The 25,456-nt window shown below is 45.5% G+C and overlaps 1 protein-coding gene across 1 annotated transcript in view; it reads right to left on the reverse strand.

Annotated features, from left to right (window-relative positions):
* COL20A1 (collagen type XX alpha 1 chain) overlaps window positions 1-25,456 on the reverse strand; it is a 206,061-nt gene that overhangs the window by 71,996 nt on the left and 108,609 nt on the right. The window contains exon 21 of the mRNA XM_073580897.1: window positions 16,168-16,306. Within this exon, the coding sequence (XP_073436998.1) occupies window positions 16,168-16,306 (139 nt within the window). The remainder of the gene's footprint in view (window positions 1-16,167; window positions 16,307-25,456) is intronic.

Below are 25,456 nucleotides of genomic sequence, written 5' to 3' on the forward strand. Positions count from 1 at the left end.
TTTGGATGAATGGACAAAAATTCTCAGACACCTCCAAAATCCCGTAGAAATCCTTCCCAGAAGACCGGGAACTGTTATAGCTAATATGGATATAGAATGTGGTGTGATAAAAGCTCCTGCAGGCGTTGTGGAGGTGTCTCAATATTTTCTGGATATAATGTATGCGGTTTATGGAGCAGTGGTCATATATTCATTCACATAGGAACTTTTGGGACCGATATTCCCCTAATGAGTGGGTGTCTCAGTGGCTGGACTCCTAGCGATCACACATTTATCATTTGTGGATAGGTGATAAATGTGGTTTATGAGACAACACTTTGAAAGAAAGACATTTTAGCTGAAGAGCCCGGCGCTGCCTGGGCATAGTAACTAACTACGGTTATAATGATTATGTCTATATGTATATTATATATGTCTATATGTATATTATATATGTATATATATATATATATATATATATATATATATATATATATATATATAGTCCGGTGGCTCTGGCTGATGGAATGATGTGGGATATTAGTGGTAGTAGTTCGGTAGCTCTAGCTGACGGGATGATGTGGGATATTATAGTGAATGTGGCTATGCGGAGTGAGCGGGGCTATACACTCAGCTATATATATATATATATATATATATATATATATATATATATATATATATATATATAGAGAGAGAGAGAGAGAGAGAGAGAGAGAGAGAGAGAGAGGGGCCTGGGGTCAAAACCAGAGCGCTGAGTGGATTTGCCCTCACTTCCATACCTGGGATCCCTTTAAGAAGGAAGATGTGCCTCTGGGATAGAGGATGTGTGATGAATATATGGGCATGGGAGGGGGTGATTCATATTTGTCATGTGCTCTCTGCTCCTTTCTGGGGGGCAAGCAATCGCTGGGAGCTTATGTTCCCGGGGATGCTAGATTTCTCCCACCTGGTCAGCATCTGCTGAGGTGTTGTGGAGTGAGAAAACTGTTGCTTTGCTTCTTTTAAAATAATGAAATATTTTACCTCACAAAATGAATCCTCTGTGATCCCCTGCTGTAATGTCAGTATTGTCTTTTGCTTCCTCCCCTGCCCAGGAGATGTGGTATGCTCTGTACATGGTCAGACACAGACAATTTTTAAAATGAACTTTTGTTCATGGGAAAACCCCTTTAATGTGACCAGTTTCCTCTGCCTGTAGAAACGTCGCGCATCTGCCACCGGGATCAGTGTAATTCGCGCAGGCACAGTGCGACTGTGTTCCGCTGGTGGTACCGCGCAAGAAGCTGTGTGAGTGTGTGTGAGAGAGTGTGAGTGTGTGTGTGTGTGTGTGGTGCGTACGGCATATAGAGTGTGTGTGTGGTGCGACAATGTTCCGCTGGTAGTACCGCGCAATAGGTTGGTACCAGCAGCAGTTTCCATCTTGAGACACCCATCACTTAGGTGTCCCAATATGGCGGTTGGTGAACATGCTCTGCTTGGAAATCTGGGATACGGACACATCTGGACAGAACAGAAAATGAAAACATTACAAGCCAAAGTCGCGTTTCAAAAGTTTGTTTTGCGCTCTTTTTCAGCCAATCAGGATCCACGGACACTGTGGGCAACGTGATGACATAGGCAGGGGTCACCACCATCTTTCAGAAGGGCATGCAAGTGATTGGCTTGCTTTGGTGGGCGTCACAGGGGGTGTAAAAGGACGTGCACGCCGACCGCCATCTTACTTCTGCCGATCTTAGCATAGGGAGAGGTTGCTGCTGCTGATTCTGTAGGGAGAGCGTTAGGCAGGGAAGAAGAAAAAAAAACTGCTTCTGCTGCTAGCGATTTTGCCTGTACAACACCCCAGTCACTGTGTGTGCAGTGCAAGGGGAGGCTATATTTTGGTGGATCAGCGGTGTTGGTTGTTAGGCTGCCTTCTAAGGCTTCCTGACGGCTGCATTGCTGTTTACCCACTGCTCTGCAAACTGCTTTTTTAAAAGCAATCCCAATTTTTTTTTTTGTCCTGCTGAGGTACTGAGCGTGCATTTTTTCACACCATACAGCGGTGTACGCTCCTCACACAGTACCGTGTAACGGCTGTTATCACAGCCACAGTGAAGCTATCTGTGTGTCATTCTGTGAGAATAAGTCGAGGACATGTTCCGTTCTTACAGACCTGCACCTTCTAGTTTTGTCTAGCTTTCAAACAGTTAAATATATTTGCTGTTTGATCACATTCAAAACTATAGAGAGACAGCGTGTGTCAGTCCGTATACTTAAAAAACACGGAGCTTGACAATTTTACGTACACAGGACAGCCGTGTACGTGCACGCTCCTCTCAGTACCGTGTAACGGCTGTTATCACGGCCACAGTAAAGCTGTGTGTCACTGTGGAAGGAAAAGTGGAGGACTTGTTCCGTTCTTATAGACCTACACTCTAGGGAGATTCCTATTCTGCCCAATTCTATATACACCTTGTAGTTTGTGATACACTAGCCAATTTCTGCCTGTGACATAGCGCTGTGATATTCAGTGGGCCTCACACAATCCAAAAGTGTCCAGTGTCCACTAGTGTGTGCAGAAATTCAAAATCTCCGTGATCCTGTAGTCACTATTTTTACACCTGTGCCATCGAGCCTGTGACATAGCGCTGTGATATTCAGTGGGCCTCACACAATCCATAAGTGTCCAGTGTCCACAAGTGTGTGCAGAAATTCAAAATCTCCCCTGTCCTATAGACACCTTGTACCTTGTTTTACATTACTATATAGCTTGTTGGATTTTGTCTACATTTCTATCAAAAATGAGGAAGGCTGGTGGAAGAGGCCGTGGAATTGGGCGGGGGTTGGCAGCTGGTAATGATGGTGTTGGTGGTGGATCTGATGGTAGTGGCAAAAGCAAAATAGGACCGAATGCAGGAGGTGTTGAGCCTGCGTCATCGTCTGGCTCCACAAGGCCTCGAAGGCTTACCTTACTTTTCTAGGAGTTGGCAAACCGCTTTTAAAGCCAGAGCTGCAGGAAAAAGTTTTGGCTTACATTGCTGACTCAGCCTCCAGCTCTATCGCCTCCTCTTCTGAAGTTGTAAAAAGTAAAAGCACTGAGTCGTCATTGGAGGCTCATGTTCATGAACCACACCTTTCCTTGTGTCCTTCACCCCAACCAAGATTGAAGGATGATGCAGGCCATACTACTGATTACTCCATGGAGCTGTTTTCACATACCATGCCTGGATTATCAAGTGAAATGGTGAATTACCCAGGCCAAGATGAATCTGACATGGAGTGCACTGATGCACAGCCACTGATAGATGATTCTGCTGGTACATTCACTCAGAGCACTACATTGTCCTCGCAGTGTACAGAGCCAGATTCTGACCCTGATGAGACTCAGGTGCCCCTTCCCGCACACTATACCACCATACACGGTGACACAGAGGAAGGTGCACATGACATTGAAGAGGAGGTGATGGATGATCCAGTTGTTGACCCAGATTGGCATCCATTAGGGGAAGAGGGTGCTGCTTCCAATAGCTCAGATGAGGAGCATCCACAGCAGACATCGACATCGCAACAGCTGTTATCTGGCAGGCACGGAGCACTCCAAAGACAGGTTCCAAAAATCAAAAGAGTTGCTGGACAGCTTGTCCAGAGGGTCAAAATATCACAGCGTGCTAGGCCGCAAAATGTCTGCCAAAGTAGGAAGAGTGCAGTGTGGCACTTTTTTGAACAAAATCCTCATGATCAGGCCAAGGTTATCTGTAAGAAGTGCGCAAAGACCTTTAGCCGAGGGAAAAATCTGAAAAATTTGAATACCAGTTGCATGCTTAGACATTTAACCACCATGCACTTGCAAGCGTGGACACAACACCAAACCTCAAGTACCACATGTGCAACTGATCACAAAGAAGGTAGTCAGCAATGCTACATTGTTTCCCCCACTGTAAGCCCACCGGTCAGCACAGCAGCAAATGTTGAGGTGTCGTTGCAAGGCCACAGCAGTCAGGGAATCCCACTGTTATATCAACGAAAGACTGATTCTAGGCCATCAGAAAGAACACCAACTCCATCACCATCATCAACCCTCTCTCAGTCCGCCCTGTCCACCGCTACTTCCACCATATGCAGCTCTCAAGTCCAGCTCACCCTCCCAGACACTATGAGTAGGTCAAGAAAGTACTCAGTCTCTCATCCGCGTACACTGGGTTTGAACGCCCACATTGCCAAACTAATCTCGTTTGAGATGATGCCCTATCGGTTGGTGGAAAGCACAGCTTTCCGCGAACTCATGGCCTATGCAGTACCACGCTATGACCTACCCAGTCGCCACTTCTCTCGCAAAGCCATCCCAGCCCTCCACCATCATGTGAAAGACCGCATTGTCCATGCACTCAAGCAGTCAGTGAGTGGAAAGGTGCACCTCACAACTGATGCATGGTCCAGTCGGCATGGCCAGGGCCATTACGTGTCCATGACTGCGCACTGGGTTAATGTGGTGGATGCAGGGTCCACAGGGGACAGAGGTGGTGGGACAGTGCTGCCTAGCCCACGGTATAGGAAACAGTTGGCTGTAGGCGTTCGACCCTCCTCCTCCTCCTCCTCCAGAAGCGAAAGCTCGTCCACAGAGCGCAGTCGTACGAGCACTCCATCTGCAGCTGCCACTGTTGTACACGTGGTGTCCCCCTATCGAGCAGCTAGTGGAAAGCGTCAGCAGGCTGTGTTGCAGATGATGTGTTTGGGCGACAGACACACCGCCGAGGTGCTGGCCGAGTACTTTCAGCGACAAACTGAGTCATGGCTGGGCAGTGTACATCTTGAGGCAGGCAAGGTAGTTAGTGATAACGGCCGTAATTTTGTGGCAGCCATAGCCCTTTCAAAACTCAGCCACATACCTTGCTTGGCTCACACCTTGAACCTGGTGGTGCAGTGCTTCCTCAAAAATTATCCGGAGTTAACAGCCCTGCTCCAGAAGGTGCGAAGACTGTGCGCGCACATCCGCCAGTCGCCTGTACACTCCATTCGTATGCAGAAGCTGCAGCGATTGCTCCACCTTCCCAACCACCGCCTCATTATCGACATTGCAACAAGGTGGAACTCCACCCTGCACATGGTTGAGCGGCTGTGCGAGCAGAGGCAGGCCATAATGCATTTGTGGGAGGATACACTTCCAGGCACTTTGAGAGCAGACATGGAGTTGACAGGTGTGCAGTGGTCGAAGCTGAAAGACCTCTGTAAAGTCCTTCAGTGTTTTGAGGAATGCACACGGCTGGTAAGCGCAGACGACGCCATCCTAAGCATGAGCATCCCACTTATGCGTCTGCTCATGCAAACTTTGACGCACCTTAAGGAGCAGGCGTCTGCAGCCAATGTTGACGAGGAGGGAATCCTTGATGACATTCAGCCATTGTCTGCTCAGGGACCTCTCCTGGATGAGTTGGAGGAAGAAGAAGAGGAGGAGGATGATGATGGGGATGATTACTTAGGGGAGGAGGATGCATCTCGTGGGGCAAGTGAAAATGTTGGCGTGGCAAGGTCTGGTACAGGGTTTGTGCGTGACTGGAGGGATGTGGATTTGCCAGAAAGTGCTCCTCCAACCACCACTCGCAGTGCATCATTGACACCGGGAACATTGGCCCACATGTCAGATTATGCCTTGCAGATCCTAAAAAGGGACCCCCGCATTGCCAAAATGATGAACGATGACGACTACTGGTTGGCCAGCATCCTGGATCCACGCTATAAAGGCAAATTACAAAACATCATGCCACAGGAGAACCTTGACCTAATATTGGCTAACAAACAAGCAACTCTGGTAAATCGGTTGCTTGAGGCATTCCCAGCACACAGCAGCGGTGATGGTTCTCACACGAGCCGTACGGGCCGGGGGCAGCTTGGCAGAGGTGTTCGTGGTGCACACAGCAGAAGTGGCGTTGGAGACAGGGGTTTCATGACAATGTTGTGGACTGATTTTTCAAGTACCGCTCACACAACTGGTAATACTGCATCGATGGAAAGTGACAGGAGACAGCAGTTGTCAACTATGGTTACAAACTACTTTTCCTCCCATATCGATGTTCTCCCACACAGGTAATTCCCCTTTGACTATTGGGTCGCTAAACTGGACACCTGGCCTGAATTGGCACAATATGCCTTACAGGAGCTCGCTTGCCCAGCTGCAAGTGTGCTATCGGAAAGAGTCTTCAGTGCAGCTGGATCAATCCTGACAGAAAAAAGGACCCGTCTGTCAACCCAAAATGTGGATGATCTAACCTTCATTAAAATGAACCACGCATGGGTTTCCAAGGATTTTGTCCCACCTTCCCCTGATGACACATAGGGTGACAGAAAAATGGCTTGCTTTGGTCCACCTCTTCCTGGGACTTGACCTATTTCGCCTTTTGCATCAGCTGAATGTCCAACATCAACATATGCCACTTTCTAAAACTCCCTAACTGTGCTGCCTCCCCCCCCATGGCCGGGGTCACCACCTAGCGCACAACACCGTGCGAGTGCCGTTGCCCTGGACAGGTGGGTAGGCCGACTCTTGGGCGCGGGCACTGGCACAGGGTCCCTCATAGTGCAATCAAGTGTCTCTGACGGTGGTGGTGCACACCCGCCGTCAGACACACCGCCGTACTATGAGGGGCCCAGTGCCAGTACCGACGCCCACGAGTGGGCCCCCCTTGCTTGGGCAGGGCCCCAGCATTTGCAATCTTTACCTCTCCCTGCTCCTCCGCTGTGTAGTCTGGGCCGTCAAATCCATACTGTGCCTGACACCGTCTGAGCCTGCCTCCTGATGAATAGACATATATTTTGAATGTGTACACTATGCTATCAATACATGTTATCCGGGGATACGGTACCCTTTCTCACCTTTGTGCAATCACATGCAATCCATACTGGGCCTAACACCGTCTGAGCCTGCCTCCTGATGTATAGACATATATTTTGAATGTGTACACTATGCTATCCATACATGTTATCCGGGGATACGGTACCCTTTCTCACCTTTGTGCAATAACGTGTAATCCATACTGGGCCTGAGAACGGCTGGCAAGCTGTTAAGCAAGCTACAGCACCTGTGGTTTGCACACGTAAGTTTTTCATTTTTTCAGGAATGACGGTTAGGCCTAATTCCGGAACTGCGGTTGACCTGCACTTACTGGGAAATCAGCGTTCGCGGGTAATAATGGTAATCACAGATCCCCATCACTAACGTTGTTCAGCGGGTTATCTGCACCTGTAAGCGACAAACGCTGGCCTTTTCAGTGTAGCGCACATGCAGCCACGGACATGTAAGGGCATGACACACCAGTTATTGGCCAATCTCATGTGCCAGAGCCTCACGTGTCCCTCTAGTAAGCCGGACTCAGACCGCGGGGCATGACGGAGTCTCGTTCGTTAACGGAATTAAGCTTGCAATGTGTGCATCTTTTCTGTAGCTGGCATGGTTGAGGTTTCCCAGGTGGAGTCGAATTAAACCGTAGGCTCCACTCCTGGTGGTGCCCTTCTGGACATTCCTTTAAGGTTCAGCTTTGCAACCATACTGCCCACGTAAAACAAACACTTTGCCTTCATGAACGCTGTTTGGAGGGTCATGACTCGTGGGAATAACGCCGCCCAATCAGTTAACCTGCTAGAGAGATCCTTCGTTGCTCCCAAGCATGACATCACACTCCCTAGGAAGAAGGTAATGCCACTGTGGCGACCGTACTCCTGGGGGCGACACAAGTGCACTGATGCCCAGCCACTGCTCGATGAATCTGCTGGTACATTGACCCAGACCACTACATTCCCCTCGCACGCTACACGGCCTGAATCTGACCCTGATGAAACTCAGGTTACCCTTCCCATATACAGTTCCATCTTACACGGTGACAAAGAGGAAGCTGCAGATGAAAGTGCAGGTTCGGCCCACCCGCCATCAGACACCACCGTACTATCAGGGGCCCTGTGCCAGTGCCGTCGCCAACGAGTGGGCCCCCCTTGCTTGCTCAGGATCACAGCACTTGCAAGGTTGAAATACTGTGCAGTGAGATGGAAGATGGGAACGACGAGGAGTCCAGACTAGTACAGGGATTCCCTAGCGAGGAGACTTATTTCATTGTTTTCAATGTTGGGACAGTGGGAGAATGATAGATGGGGCCCACCATACACTGGAACATTCCAAAGGTGGACATCAGACACTGGAGCAGCATTTACAGGGCCCATTATACACTAGAGCATTAGAAATGGGGCCCATTATGTTTGGAGCATTATTTGGGCCCATAAGACAGTGGAACTTCATCCATGGGGACCAACATATACTGTAGCATTATGTGGAGCTCATCATATACTGTTTCAAACATTATATGGGACCAATGATTCTGTATGGAGAAATAGATGGGCCTTGTCATGAGATGTAAAAAGTGAAGTATTTTTCATTGTACTATACCGCTATTTCTCTGCCGTATCGGAGCATGATGAGTTGTGGTATATGTTAAAGGGGCGCTCTTTCGCTCAGGGCACTTGAAAACCTGGAGCCAGCCCTACCCCCCCCCCACAACTTTATCCAAATAACCCCCATTTTTCAGTGCATAACTTGTATTATGAAGTTAATTAAGGTTGACAAGCTTAAGTAAGAATTGATGCTTTTGGCATTCAAATGGGCACTGTAGGTGTGTTTCCTGTCCTCCTCTCACTGCCGACTTTTATTCCCCATTGACTTACATTGGGTTTCATGTTTCGGGACGATCCCGACTTTTCCCTATAGTCGGCCGATCTTGCTCGACCAGACTTTTGGAAAAGTCGGGTTTCACGAAACGAAACTCGACCCTAAAAAAACAAAAGTCGCTCAACTCTAGAAGTGATTGCTAAGCAACCTGCTGTATAAATGCCTGCTGATATAAGTCTATATACCTGTGTGGTATCAGTAATACTGGTCATCTTGTGTGTTTGCCTTATAGAACAGCGTCAGAGCGCACATGATTCAAGCCAGCGGAGTGATGATGCTGCAGGCTCGAACTGTCAATCAAAGAGGAGGGCCTGCCTCCCCCCTCCTCGCCTCCAGCAGTCTGGAAGTGGGCTGGTTGGGGAACAGTGTGCTTCTGAAACTTCAAGATCAAAACAACTCTAAAAAATAGCCTGTGTAAATCTAATTTTTGTGCTAGACAAAAAAATTAAATTCATACCACCATCCATATCTTAAAAAAAAAAAACTTGCAATTTTCACACTGGCCACTAGGCTCAATACTAGTCTCCTACTACCGATTATTCCCATGGAATTTAGCAGCAATAGACTGACTCAGACCCTATTTATTTGTAAACAAAGATTATCTGATCATGCTCTGAACTGTAAAGGTCATTGTGGAGGGGAGGGAAGGGGAGGAGGTAAGCTGTAACATCATCCATTGTGAATGGTAGATCCTATATTATCTAATGTATATTGGAATAAAACATCGGACTGCACTCGGATGTCATCCGAGTGCAGTCCGAATTAGACAAACAGAGACAATAGAGAAGATGGAGACATTAAGTTTATCCATCTTCTCCACACCTGTGATCCGATTTTTTTTCATGCGAGAAAATTGGATCACAGTAAACAGACAGTAATCTGAATAGAGTTTGAGCAGAGTGTCAGCAGCATAATTGAGCATATGTCAGTTCATTGTAGACAATGTGCATGTGGATTTCCTGAAAGAACAGGAAGTTTAAGTATAAAAAATCCCCAGTAGCCAGTGTGAATATGGCATGATTTCCAATTTGTAATTTTAATACAGACTGTGACATACCAAAAAATTAAAAAATCAAAAAATGTTTAAAAAATTAAAGACAACAATGGGTAACTTTCTGATGACACATTCCTTATAATCCCGCTTGTGATGATAGTGAGACTGACGAAAACTCTTTTGTGCCGATCAAGAAAAGTGTGAGACTAATATTACCCAACATATTACCCAATATTACACAACTATACACGTCATCCCCCGACCTTACCCCCGCTGTACTACAGAACGCCAGTGACTGTCTGTCCGCAATCTCCAATATCATGTCCACTCTCTATCTGAAACTCAACCTCTCCAAAACTGAACTTCTGCTCCCGCCGTCTACTAACCTCCCTAAATCTGACATTTCCCTCTCCGTGGGTGGCACCACAACAACACCCCGGCCACAGGCGCGCTCTCTGGGTGTTATGTTCGACACCAATCTCTCCTTCACATCACATATACAATCTCTTGCCGCTTACACCTAAAGAACATCTCTAGAATCCGCCCTTTTCTCACCATGGAAACGACAAAAACCCTCATTGTAGCATTGATCCACTCCCGGCTGGATTACTGCAACGCTCTATTAATTGGCCTCCCCGTCACTCGACTATCCCCTCTCCAGTCCATACTTAATGCAGCAGCCAGGGTTGTCCATCTGGCTAATCGGTACTCAGACGTGTCCGCTCTTCGTCAGTCATTACACTGGCTGCCCATTCATTATCAAAGTACTTGTTCTCACCCACAAAGCTCTCCACGGTGCGGCACCCCCTCCCTCTTTTCTGTCTATCGGCCTAGCCGACCGCTGCGCTCTGCAAACGACTTTCGACTAACCTCTGCACTAATCCGTACCTCCCACTCCCGACTCCAAGACTTCTCCCGTGCTGCTCCTATCCTCTGGAATGCTCTACCCCAAGAAATTAGGACTAACCACAATTTGCACAGTTTTAGGCGCTCCCTCAAAACACATTTGTTCAGAGCGGCCTATCACGTTCACTAATCAAAGTCATTCTATGTGTAAGGGTGTGTGTGTAACCCATTCACTATCTCCATCCATCCCTCACTCCCTCAAGATGGCTGGACCATCATTATAAATACACCATTGTAAATACACACCTGTACTCTGTATCTCCCCCACCTCATTGTAGATTGTAAGCTCTCACGAGCAGGGTCGTCTTATTTCGTCTTATTTTGCTTTAATTATTGTATTGTTAGCTTTGTTACTTATGACTTGTGTTTTGAAACTGTTAAACTATAAAGCGCTGCGGAATATGTTGGCGCTATATAAATAAAGATTATTATTATTATTATTATTATTACCCCTAGTGACCAATGTTGAAATTGCAATTTTTGATATTGATAGTAATATGGTACATTGAAAAAAATAAATAAATACATTTACCATAAAAAAAAAAATCATTTTTTGAATGAATGACCCAATTAAAGGGTTTGCCCAGCATTAGATAAACCTGGCAGATTTGTTCCAGAAACAATGCCACACCAATCCCCGGGGTTATGTATGGTATTGCAGCCCAGTCCTATTCACTTCAAAGGAGCAGGTTTGTGATATCAGACAACCTCCGGGACAGGTGTGGCACTGTATCCGAGAGAGAGCAGCCATGTTTTTCTGATCCTGGACAACCCCATTACAGCGATAAATGTAGTGTAGAGGTGTAATATGAAGATTCTAGACCTCAATGCAAAATTTGTAATAAGTTCCCCATAGTTCATGGGCCATTATGATATTGGTGCCTTTGAACCCCTGTCCGGCCATAAGATCTGGGCGTAATTGCTACTTCTGCACTCTCTGTACCCATGCAAGGAGATGGACATACTGCCCATGTTCCCTCTTGACGAATACACGTATTGTTGTATTGTATAGTATGAACTGTGATAAGCGTTAATAGTGTTGGTATGGTGTTCTGCCCGACAGTAGGGAGAGTTTGAGTTAATGATTAGGACTAACCCAGACTGGAAGGGGCTAAGGTGAAGGGACAAAGACAGTTTCCTGTCAGGACGTCAGATAGGGCCTAGTGTGCGTCTGAAGCATGCTTAAGGTCTGGACAGAAAGCAGTACCGCATGACATGCGTGTCCTGAAGTGACAGGAGACTAACAAGATGGTTAGTCGTGAACCAGAGTAAAGAGGAAAGGAAATCCAACAAGAGGACAGAGTGATCCAACGGAGGTGAGTTCTGGAATAGGACGTCTAGCTGTACGGCCCCGGGTTTATAACTCAGAGAGGTAGGAGGCCAAAACTGGACAGAGAACGAGAGAGACGAAGAGAGTGCTCTGGACCGGTGTTCCAAGACGTCAGTGACAGAGAAGTTAAGTACTGGTCATACTGGTGACTCGCCCCCAGAGTCCGTGGGTTACTCGGTGCCGGGCCCGTTGACTTCAATGGGAGATGTCACAGTGGCAGTGACCCGGTCCGTGGCCTCAGGCGGTCAATATAAAAGGGGTAGAGTGATGGGGATAAAGTTGTTGAGATGATTCGTGACGCCACCTGTGGTTTCTGGTCAGTTTGACCAGCGCTGCAGGGTTGCTTTTCTGGGACAGATGTTATGGTGCAGCAATGGTGTTGAAGCTCCCCACAGGTGGAGCTATAGTCCCAGGGCAGTGTAGATGAGGTTGGCAAGTGGGGAGATGGTGTAAAGAAGTAGATGTAGCAGAGCCGGGTGTAAGGCGCAAGAATAAGTGGAGGACACAAGGGCATGTAGTTCCAAGGCTTTACTCACAGTCTGGTACACACAGATGCCCGCTTCGGTGCCGTGTCCTCCAGGTCAGGGGCTTAGTTAACTCCCAGGCAAGGTAAAGTACACCTTTCCAGCACTCCTCCAAGATGTGTCTTCTCTGAAAGTCTCCACACTAGTGCCTAATCTGAAGTACTTGTAGTTGCGTATTAAACTCAAGTTCCTCCTTCTTGATGTTACTTAGAACTCTACTTGTACGGCAGACAGCTGTAGCCTGCTTCGGGGACTCCTTGCTATCATGTCCCAGCTCACCCACGTTGCTGTTGTGCCCCCAAGTCTTAGATGGGAATAAAGTGGTGACGACTTCTATTCCTCCGGTTTCTGCTGCAGGAACATCAGTATCCATACAACCTCGGGGACCGGACCCCAGCCATGCGCTTCGAACTTGAGGAAGGGCTCTGCTCTGACCCTAGTCCTTAGTTCTCTTCTTCTCCTTACGTTCCGTACTAAACTATCTTCCTTCTGAAGAATCAGGCTTTCTATGGCTCTTTCCTGTGCCAGCAGCTCCAGGTCACAGGAGTCTGCTGCAGCACTTCCTTCACTCCATCCCTCTCAGGGCATCTTCTCTCACTCACTGACCTTTTCCTAATATTCTCCCGGTCTCTTGTGCAGTCTAAGCTCCACCCAGCTCCCAGCACTCTTCCTGTTCCAAGCAGGGAGCCACAAAGGTTGCTCTGCTACACTACTGATGTGCGTGTGGGATGTGAGTGTTGGAGTGTGGTCAGGTGTCTCCACCTTACCTGGATAGTGGGGTACCACATCTCAGGAGGAGGTGTAGTACCTCAGTGGCGACTGAACCCTCAGGGGCGCCACACTGGCAACCTAGTTACCTGGAGGAGAAAGAAGATGTGGAACCACGGGTTAAGCATAGGACTCTTGCTAGCTGGACTGAAGTACTGAGCTGGGCTGTAGTGAAGGAAAGTGAAACAGTGGAGATAGAGAACAAACAAGTAACAAGAAAGGAATTGAGACTGTGTGTGAAAATGCTCCGTCTTTGGAAGGAAATGTTCATAAAGTTGTGTACCTGCTACCTACTGTATATAATCCCCACCAAGTTATCGTTAAGTAAAAAGTTTAATTTTCAACTGCTGGTCTCCATCATTAAAGTCCTCAACATCTAGTCCTGGCCAACCAAATTCATTGGTAACATGCGGCCTGCAAGGGTGTAGCGCCCCTTTAGCACAAGTCCACACACCCAGCCAGGACCACCACCTTCATGTAACGTTCTGGGGCGTAAGAGATGAGTATCTCGCCCACGGCCACCGCCTCGCGCCACGTTACACCAAGCTCAATTAGAGTGGATAATGAATTGTATGGTTTTGCTCAGAGCCGGCCAATTTCATATTTCTTATCATGGAAGAACAATATAAACTAAAACTTAATAATGGAAATGTAATTCTTTGCAGCCAGGTCATTCATTCACTAAGCACTCGCCCCCTGTACCTGTGTGGCACCCACCACATACCCAGAGCCGAACCCGGCCTATCTTCACAGAGCCAAATGACTGCAATATTGTCAGCAATGATTGATCAACCATGTTGCATTTAATGGATGGGGAAGGTTTCTATTGCTAGGAGAATCAAGTCGAAATAGTAGATGATCCCGAAACCAGGAGGCGATCACTATCTGCAAGCCGCATTCATAGATAACAGAAATAGTCGGAGATTCTGAAATACATATTAGATGGAATTACCATATCGAATGGCGAAACCCAACATGTGACCTGTGATATGGGGCAACAGGACCATGTAGGATGCCATATTATCACACCCAGATATTTGACTCTATAGGAGTCAAATTACCCCTCCCTGGCTTGCCCAAAAGGGGTAAATGTCAGGCCAGGATACAAAGGTCTGTGGGATTTGTGCCTTCCATTGCTTCGTGTTCAGCGGATATCTCCATAAAAAAGAGATTTGTGTTATCAGGGGCTGTGTAGGATTAAGAATTGAGGCGACATAAAAAGAGCGAGCCCATCGCCGTTCTCTGGGACGTTCCCACCTCGTGCTGCCAATTAACTTCATATCCACCAGAAAAAGGGTCTCACATAGGCCAAGAAAATGAGATGAAAAGTGAAGCGGAGCGATGCTGGAAATGACGGGGAAAGGGGTTTCTGGAAGATGAGAGCAGCAGGGAGAATGAGACGTAGCGTGGAGAATATAGGAAATTACAGAGAGGACCTGATAGTGAGGGGGAAGCTGCCGTGCTGAGGGTGAGAGGGGGCGAGAGATTAGGACGGTGCAGCCATGTGTTGTGCACAGATTATGTAGCTGCACCAAACCACAACCTGACCGTGGACAATTCAATTCCAGACATTTAAACAGCATCTTTGTATGCTGCAGCTTTCTAGCGATATTTATGCTTCCTTCCTTTTTAAGATCTCTGCTTGCTGTCAGAATAGAAGGAATCTTGTATGAAAACCGCATACTTCTTGCAGCTGGTGGTCTAGATAATCTCACATTCAGAGGAGCCACATGAAGCTTCTGGTCTCCAATGCAAAACATGTAGCCAGTCCCCCACTTACCATATTTTATGGATACTATTGGTGATTATTGCAGCAGAGGGGATTTTGGGATGCCTTAGTCACAAGAGGGGTGGTGTGACTTTGCAAACTTCCCTATCTGTACTATTCCATTTGATGGTCCAGCAGAGGACAATGTAACAGTGGTAAATCCAAAAAAGCTCTCAGCGACACAAACGCATAACAAAAAGTCAGTAATGTGAGAAGGACCAGGTCTGGAATAGTTTGCGCTTCTGAATATAAATTCTAGCATTTCCAAATATTGAAATTAAGCAGAGATTTTGAAAATGGTGAAAAACTGAAACACAAGGTCGCCGATTCATCAAACGGCTTGCGGCAGAACTTTGATGAAAAATTGACATGTTTCAAATATTTGCATAACTCGTAATCGAGCGAAAATTTGATGACTTTTTGAAAAATCTAAAAAGTTTACTGGGAATAATGTATCTGAGTGTGAACCGACCAATTCATCATAAACTGTGCCGCAAAAGTGGTATATAATATAGGAGAACTGAAGACCGCTCATGACGCTGATACAGCTGAAAGATGTGACAAAGGATAGGTTCACATATATTCTCTCATCCGAGAGAAATGGGATCAGTGCTTGATCACACTGTGATCCGATTTTCTCAGATGTACAGAAGATGGGAAAAAAATTCTCCATGTTCTCCATTCTATCAATCCATGAAAATCAAACCGCACTCGCAGCGCATTCCGATTTTTTCACGGACCCATTGACTCGCATGAACGAGTGCAATCCGATTTATGGATACATATCGAGCATGCTGTAATTTTTTCTTTCAACAGACTAGGTCTGCCATCGGTTGAAATGCGATGCTTTGAAAGATTGCACTCGGACGAAAAATATGGTCGTCTGCACAAGTGCTAATTCATCAAGCGGTACACACCTCTTAATGAATCTGGCACATCTTACTCCAGTGCACCCTGGATCAGGACTAGTTTACAAAACGCAAGTCTTAGTGAATTGGCCTCACAGTATATTGGAAAGGTGCAGAACTTCCCAATATACAGTGATTAAAGGGATTGTCCATTAGCGCATGTAGACGTCATAGAGGGCATTTTCCTCGCTTAGGCCTGTTCGCTAGATAGGTCATAAATATTATTCATCTGCTAACCACCTTCATGTCATCTATTCGTTCAAGACATAAATCATCCATTATTACATGGAATTGCTATTACCTGGTCCACAGGGTCAACTGGATATTCTCAGCAATTGTATATATCCTGGAGACCCCTAAAATAAAAGCATCAAGGGAGATGCCGCTGATTGAAGAGTAATGCTTCTCATCCAAACCAAAAGCCGCCATCATATTGTAACCTAACAGAGGAGAAAGGGAGAAGATAAGTTCCCTGTGTCCAAATATATTATTACATAATATATTAAATAAGTACATAAAAAAAAAAAATCTACAAACCACTGTTAACATGCCAGGATTTGGTCATGTAAACAAATCATTCAGAGAAAAATGATCTCAGAACTTTTTCCACCTTTTAATGTCACGAATAAGCTGTACCAATCCATTGAGAAACAACATGAACTGGTTTAGAGGGGGAAATAAAACTAATATAATATGGATGCATAAGTGTAAACACCCTCCTAAAATTGGTGCTTTGGTGGTGTTCAGCATTAGCCAATCACATTATGCTCATGTAACATAGTAGTCAGTATACAGCTGCCATTATTTACAATGATTTTAACCCCATATAAAGTTTAGCTGTTCTAGTAGGATTTTCCTGACAATTTGCTTTGTTGCATTTTACAGCAAAAGCCATGGTCCGTAAACAGCTTACAACACAACAAAGGGATATATTGTTATCAGTCAGGAGAAGGTTACAAAATAACATTTCCGAAACATTAGATAAACCATGGAACACTATGAACACAGTCATCAAGAAGAGGCATATATTTTTGCACATTTACAAATATAATTGACATTACCTAGAACTGGATGTCCTTCATAAATAGATGAAAAGATAACAAAAATTGGTCTGAAAGGCTGCCAAGAGGCCTACAGAAACCTTAAAGAACCTGCAGGAATTTCGGACAAGTGCTGCATGTGGCAATCTCCCGTAATCTTAATATGCCTAACCTGTGAGGTAAGGTGGAAAGACGGAAGTCTTTTCTTACTGAGAAATTACATCAAGTCTGCAGAAACAATGTGTGATAACATTTTATGATTTGATGACACAAAGTTTGAACTTTTTGGCTATAATTCCAAAAGGTACAAAGCCAACACTGCGCATTACCAAAAAAATCATACCCACAGTGAAGCATGGTGAAGGCATTGTTACGCTTTGGGGCTGTCTGTTTTTTAGTAGCTGGAAGTTTGGTTTTAGTCAAGGTGAAGGGAATAATGTACAGTTCCAAATATCAGTGAATTTTGCATCAAAACCTTCAGGCCTCTACTAGAAAGCTGAACGTGAAGAGGAATTTCACTTTGAAGCGCAACAACGACCCTAAGTATACCTCAAAATCAACAAAAGAGTGGCTTCGCCAGAAGAAGATCACAATTTTGAATGGCCCAGCCAGAGCCCAGACGTAAATTCAATTGGAAAATCTGTCGGTGACCTGAAGAGGGCACTGTACACAGGGGATGCCCTATCAATTTCACAGATGTGGAGCTACTGCAAGGAAGACTGAGCAAATATTGCCATCTTTAGATGTGCTGTGCTGAAAGACTCCTACCCAAAAAGATTGACTGCTTTCTGAAGTTCAAAGGTTACTTCTACAAATTCTTACTTTAAGGATGTGCATATTTATGCAACCACATTAATTTTAGATCTTTAGTTTTTTTACCACCCAAAAAGATTTCTTTATTTTTCAATTGTATTGTACCGATTATGGGTGACATTAAAAGCGGAAAAAGTTATAAAATGTTTCTTTGTGGTATGATTTGTTTTTTCACATGACAAAAATCTGGCAATTTAACAGGGGAGTGTAGACTTTTTTTTATACCTACAGTCAGTCACTTATATCCAAATATATTATTGTATGGGGTGATTGCTGCCTCTGAATACCCTAAATCTACATCCCTACCTATATGTCACATATGACTTGATGAAGTCGCATAAGACAGAACTCCACAAACTTTTTGAAAGAAAAAAATGACAATAGAGCTTAAAAAATTTGTAAGCTTTTAAAATATTTTGTGCTTAAAGACAATCATGTCCCCAAATGCTGTTAAACTAAAAATATGGGAATAATCTGAATAATAATAGTGTTCTAAAGCCACTCAGCCACCGTACTTACAGCCCAACTATTGGGAGGAAATTTATTTTATTCCTCCCTGCAGCCTCCGGCTTTCAGTCATAGATGCACGAAAGGCGCAGCTTCAGTCACCGCTTAGTACATAGTGAGCGGCGGCTGTAACCATGTCCCTGACACTGACTGACAACCGGTTTAGCAGAGCATCAGGGTCTTGATGAGAGACCTTTACTGTTATGGAGGGCCGAACCAACAGGCCAAACTTAAAAGCGTTATCCAAGACTTTGGGGGTTTTTCTCTATGGGACTAGGAATTTACCAGCTTGTAGTTACTATCTACCTGCTTGCTCTATTCTGAGATAATCTCTCCTGACAGTGATTCTCCGGTTTCCTTTAACCTCATGTTGATACAGCAGCTCTTCCTGTACTGCTCTGCCCCTGTTGATGGGGCGTCACTATCAACATCATAACAATTGACAGTCAGCTCCCCACAGTTAGGCAGCGGGGAGCCAGCTGTCAATTAGCATGATGTCGGCAGTAACACCCTGTCAACAAAGCAGAGCAGAAGAGAAGGAACTGATCAGTTGACACGCTGTCACTGAGGAAAACTGTCCACTTTTGACCTGGTGACAGGTCCTCTTTAAAAATATACAGTAAGTCCAGATGTGCCTTGAACAATAACTCCAAGACACAGTATGAAGCCCCTACAACCCCAAGAAGATATGATGCCCCCACTGCATATCACATAATAATCTTTATTTTTATATAGCACTAACATATTCCGCAGGGCACATTAGCATCACTGTCCCCGATGGGGCTCACAATCTAAATTCCCTATCAGTATGTCTTTGGAATGTGGGAGGAAACACACACAAACACGAGGAGAACATACAAACTCCTTGCAGATGTTGTCCTTGGTGGGATTCGAACCCAGGACTCCAGCGCTGCAAGGCTGCAGTGCTAACCACTGAGCCACCGTGCTGCCCTATAATGTCCTAACAGACTCCCATACAACATATGATGAAACCACAGCGCCCCCCATAAAAAGTATGATGTGCCCACAACCCCCACACACACAGTATATTGGCCCTCACAACTCCTACAGACACAGTGTGATGCCTCCACAGACTCCCACACACACAGTATGGTGCCCCCACAGACACACATTTATGCAGCTCAAAATTTTGCCCAAGTCCTGGCTGACATTAAAAAAAACAATTACAAATAAAACTACTCACCTACCCATGTTCCTACAATGCACTGCTTTGCTCTGTGCAGCAGCATGTGACCTGAGGCTCTGAGCAGGAGGCGCGATCTAGTGACATTAGCCCTCCTGCTGAGCTGAGACTTTGAGCCACAGGCTGAATGGTGGCATAGGGAGCAGACATCTGTTCTGCCGTAGTATTGAACAGTGTCTGCATCCTCAGGAGGCAAATATTATTCAAATCCAGACAATGGAGCGAGTGCGGGCAGCTGTGCGGTATTTACTGACCTTTTGCTTATCTGGTCTCTGGGCTAGACAGGAACAGCTAAAGGTCCGGATGTGGCCCACAGGCTGCACTTTGCCTACTCTCGTTTATGCTATGCACAACTGTATCAAACTCTCAGCTGTGAGAAGTATTAGGTCAGGATGGGGCTAACACATTTAGAGTTAAATATTAGAGTGACTTGATTCTAAGCTAATTGAATTAGTTATGAACATCCCCAAAAATTATGATTCTAGAATTAGTGCTAAAAACACTGAAATATTATATCCACTTCACTTCGCTTCAACCCTATGATTGTCCTACCGTTATCGCATCTTTCTATGATCACTTTTCGGCCTACTTCTCACTTTAAGCCTATTCTTTACTGGGTCATGCTCCGTCAGGTGGGGTGCAACGGACACCATTTACATCAAGTGATGGCATGCATTCTAGTGTATAGTGTCAGCGCCTGTTGCCTGGGAGAAGAAGCAGGATAGAATGCAGAAGTCGGAAGAGAAAGGAGCTAATCAGAGGACCGGTGACAGTGTAGGAGGAAGCAGTGATACCCATGAAGAGCCCTTGCGTGATGGGACATTAGTGAAGAAAGACCGCCATCTGCTGGCCAGGCGAAGCCAAGGAGCAAGTTTTGGTACTGGATCTGGTCAGGTGACTCGCATGACAGAATTCCTGAATATAAAAGCCCTGCGTGCCAAAATGCAGGGGAATTTGGCACCAAGACAGAGTGTGGAGCAGATGCGGACAAGGAATGGCGCCAAGGCCAGCGTGACAGACCTCAGCGGAAAACCTGCACTACTAACTACGCTCATTGCCTGAGAAGATCCAGATGACACCCGGTGAGACCCAGAGTCCAGACTGCAACAATCAAGACCCAGAGTCCCGAACTGCGCCAGTCAAGATTCAGTGTCCAGGCTGTAATGGTCAAAACCAAGACCTGCCCCTCGTGCCGATCAAGATCTCTGGCACTAGTCAAAACTCCCGCCCCAGGACCAGGAGACGTCCAGCAACGGTAAAGAAACAAAGACCCGCGAGGAGATGGCAACCAGAGGAGCACGCTTACGATTGCAGAAGGACAGCGCGATTGAACAGGGCCATCACTTCCAGCTATACGGTACCGAGGCTGGCATGGGCTGGGACATTAGATGGAGGTGGGTGGGCAGTTGGTGCATGGGAGGCTCAATGCGCTTTAATAGACTTCATCAGAAAAACTTGCAGCCTAGGGGGAAAACCGGTGAGCCCCGCTACAGCCAGAATTGCAGGAAGAATTTACATGGTAATTCTTGTGAACGGGTGTAACCACCTTGTAAAAAGAATATTAGCATTACATAGTGAAGCGCTTTCATTTTTATTACAATTCATAGAATCATAGAATGGAAGAGTTGGAATAGACCTCCTGGGTCATCTGGTCCAACCCCCTGCTCAAACCAGGATTCACTAAATCATCCCAGACAGATGTCTGTCCAGGCTCTGTTTGAAGACTTCCATTGAAGGAGAACTCACCACCTCTCGTGGCAGCCTGTTCCACTCATTGATCACTCTCACTGTCAAAAAGGTATTTTTAATATCTAATCTGTTCCTCCTCCCATTCAGTTTCATCCCATTGCTTCTAGTCTTTGCTTGTGCAAATGACAATAAAGATGATCCTTCTACAATGTGACAGCCCTTGAGATATTTGTAGACAGTTATTAAGTCTTCTCTCAGTCTACTTTTTTGCAAGTTAAACACTCCCAAATTCTGTAACCGTTCCTCATAGGACATGGTTTGCAGACCGGTCACATTCTGGTCGCACTTCTCTGAACTTGCTCCAATTTGCTGATGTCTTTTTTAAAATGTGGTGCCCAAAACTGGACACAGTATTCCAGATGAGGTATGACCTAAGAGGAGTAGAGGGGGATAATGACTTCATGTGATCTAGACTGTATGCTTCTGTTCATACATTCGAGAATTGTATTTACCTTTTTTGCTGCTGCATCACACGGTTGACTCATGTTTAGCTTTTGATCTATTAGTACACACAAATCTTTTTCACATGTGCTGTTGCTTAGCCCTATTCCTCCCATTCCGTATATGCTTTATTCATTTTTATTGCTCAGATGTAGTACTTTGGATTTTTCCCTGTTAAAAACCATTCTGTTAGTTGCTGCCCACTGCTCCAGTTTATTTATATCTTTTTGAATCCTCTCTCTCTCTTCTCTAGTATTAGCTATCCCTCCTAACTTTGTGTCATCAGCAAATTTAATCAGTGTACCCTCAATTCCTTCATCTAAATCATTGATAAAGATTTTGAACAATACAGGACCCAGAACAGAGCCCTGTGGTACCCCACTTAAGACATTCTTCCAACTGGATGTGCAGCCATTTACGACCTCTCTTTGGGTCCGATCACTAAGCCAGTTATGAATCCATCTAACAGTTGCCTTGTCCATTCCATACTTGGTCATTCTTTCAATAAGGATGGTGTGAGATACTTTGTCAAATGCTTTGCTGAAGTCAAGATATACTATATCTACAGCATTTCCCTGATCCACCCGGTCAGTGATTCTGTTATAGAAGGAAATTAATTTAGTCTAACATGACTTATTAGTTACAAACCCATGCTGACTCTGGTTAATCACGTCATTCTCATTCAGGTACGTACATACATGTTGTTTAATAATTTGTTCAAAGATTTTTCCTGGTACAGAAGTCAGACTCACTGGCCTACATAGTTCCCTGGGTCCACCTTCTTCCCCTTTTTGAAAATATGAACATCATTTTCTCTTCTCCAGTCTTCTGGGACTTCTGATCTCCAAGAATTTTCAAAGATTATGGAGAGTCATTCAAAAATTTCTTGTGCTATCTCTTTCAGTACTCTGGGGTGTAATTCATCTGGACCTGGAGACTTGAATTCATTTATGTTAGCTAAGTATTCCCTCACTATTTTTCTGTTTATAGATAGCCTTGATTCTTCTATTCCTTTAATAGGACAGTAAAGATCGGTTGATGTTACATTTCCTTTCTGAGAGAAAACGGATGCAAAATAGGAATTTAAAAGTTCGGCCTTCTCAACATCCTTTCTTTCCATATCGTCATTTTCATCTTGTAAAACTCTTAAAGCATCTTTGACTTTTCTTTTACTTTTGACATATCCCTGTAATGATTATGTAAGATATGATAAGTAAGATATGACTTCTCTGGAACATTCCAGAATCTTCCATTCTCTAACCTACAGTTGAGAATTGCCTGTCACATAGCTGCGACCCCGCCTCTTTTCATCTGCAGCTCTGTGCCTGCTTGAAACCCTACACCAGACGCTTCCTGTGCAAACATTCTCCCCTCCACAGCTAAGGAATGTTAATGTTAGGCGTCGGGTTTCTGCATCTGCTCTGCAGGAATTCAGAGCCTCACATTCTGCGGTCTCCTGCTGTCTATCTACCGCAGAGGAGATTGCTTTGCAGCAGATCGCTCCAGAGACTAAGTCCCTCTGTTCTCCTACTAGGCATGCTCACGAGACGATCTCCCATTGGAGATCAGGAGTCATGTTCCCAGGTCCTGCTCCAGATCTCATTGGTCCATCTCAGAGATCTGGAAGCTTCCGCAAGGTCCCGGCTATAAAAAGCGCGCATGACCGTTCGGCCATGCGCTAGTATAGTCTCTAGTTGCTACTGTGTGAATGATGATGGATGTATGAATCTGCGAATGACTCATTAAGATCCCCTCCCTCTGATATTATGATTGTGTACAGGGACTTAGCTTAGAGTGAGCGCCAGCGCGTGGCAAGCCTTAAGCCACTACAGCATCATCCACAGTGCTAGCGTCCGACACTGCATTTGTTTCCTTGCCTTGTCTACTAGCGGCAGTGTTCTACGCCGCGCTGCAGTTGCAGCCCTCTTTGGCGTCCACAGTGACGACGACGCACGTACGGTAGGTCTAGACGGACGCAGCTCCTCTGCCTTGGGTCCTGCTCCTGTGACCAGATACCATCTATTATAGGTAGATGGTTGACCCAGCTTAGGGGAAGGAATTTTTTTCCCTATGGAGAAAATTGGCTTCTACTCTGTGGGTTTTTTTGCCTTCCCCAGGATCAACAATGCAGAACAGCTGCACTAAAAATAGGCTGAACTAGATGGACATAAGGTCTTCCTTCAGCCTTCAAAACTATGTTACTATGTTACCTGGGACCTGTGACACTAACAGGCTCAGCCTTTTTGTGTTTACATCTGCTGACATCTCTGTGAGCAAACAGAGATTGCTAAGCGCACTTGGGTGACGTTTAACCCGAGTGCGCATTTCTGCCATATTGCTTGTCTGTCACTACTTAGCAGCAGTGTTCACACCTACTGCACGGTCGATCCCGAGCAGCGAACACACTTTATTATTTATTTTATTTAGTGCATTCCGCCGTTCCTAACAGTTAATTAGCTAAGTGAAAAGAATGTCCTATGTTCCCTACCATGCGGCTGGATATAAGTATGGGTAATATTAAAGAGACTGGATCGCGAAAACAATATGCGACAGAGATATAAAAATCACATATCTGCATAGGGCACGAATTAGCATTCTGGCCCATAATTTTCACGGTTCTAACACCCACAGAAACCAAGGAATGGATTTCTCCTAAACGGTATGATATAATTACTGCATGTTTGGTCTTGAATTATACAATCCGATAGGCTAAAGAAAATGACACCATGTGCGTGTTTATACGAGGTACCCTATGTGAGATATAGTCATTATCAGTTTTGTAGTCAGAATTGTAACTCCTAGAGCAGGGGGAGGAACATCACCAGACCACCCCTTTCCTGATGTCACCGACCCTAGGCTATAAGGTATTACTCCTCTAAAATTCTGCATTCCAGCTAAGAGATCTCATGCCAAGAGGTCCTCAGATGAGTGGAGACGTGTGGCTCCGGTGTTATGATTGAGTCACCGTAGGAGGCAGACACAAAAATAGAAGCTATGTCCAGAAAACCAGAGAAGTTGGCAACTATCAGATTGCAGACCCCTGAACCTATCAACACAACTAGCAGTAGCCGTGGGGGGTTCCTACGATGCCCTAGACCCCTCGATCACAGCCGGAGCGCTAAATAGCCTAAAGACAGAAAAGGAAATCTAAACTGCCCCAGAGCAGACCCCAAAGTAAAAGGCAGCCCCCAACATATAATGACGGTGAAGCAAGATGAAAAAACACTCACACAGATAGAAAGATAGGCTGAGCAAACGATGGGGCCCAAGCTAGCTAAACAGAACAGGAAAGGAAGGTTGCTGTCTGCAATCTGCCAAAACCCTATCAAAGACATAAGCCAACAAGCTGATATGAAAAAGACCCTGAAGCAGCTAGGCTTCAAAAACTAAATCAGCACTCAGGTATTTTCAGAAGACAGAGCTAAAGGAATTCAGCACACCCCAGCAGGGAATGGCAGAAATCCAGAAAAACAAAGCAAAACAAAGTCTAAGCACAAATGCAAAAAGCCGAGCAGAAAACTTAGCTTTAGAGGAGCAGGAATTCAGACTGGTCTCCAAGGATCCCACAGAGAAATCACCCGCAGGGCAGAAGGGTGTCGGCAGCCTTATATCCAGTCAGTAACTCCACTCAGCCAGTCATCATCATCAGACTCAGGTGTTTGATAATCAGGCTCACTACCTTTCTTTACTAGAAGAGGGAGTTCCTCGGGCCTCAGTAGTGAAGGGGAAAATGAACTCACAACAGTACCTCCCCCTTGAGGAGGGGTCACCAAACCCTCAACCACACCACCAGGGCGATCAGGGTGAGCCCGATGAAAGGCACGCACCAATCTTTT

This window comes from Dendrobates tinctorius, unplaced genomic scaffold (genome assembly GCF_039654945.1).
Source record: "Dendrobates tinctorius isolate UK_male_01 unplaced genomic scaffold, ASM3965494v1 ptg000065l, whole genome shotgun sequence".
In the NCBI taxonomy this organism is placed as follows: Eukaryota; Metazoa; Chordata; class Amphibia; order Anura; family Dendrobatidae; genus Dendrobates; species Dendrobates tinctorius.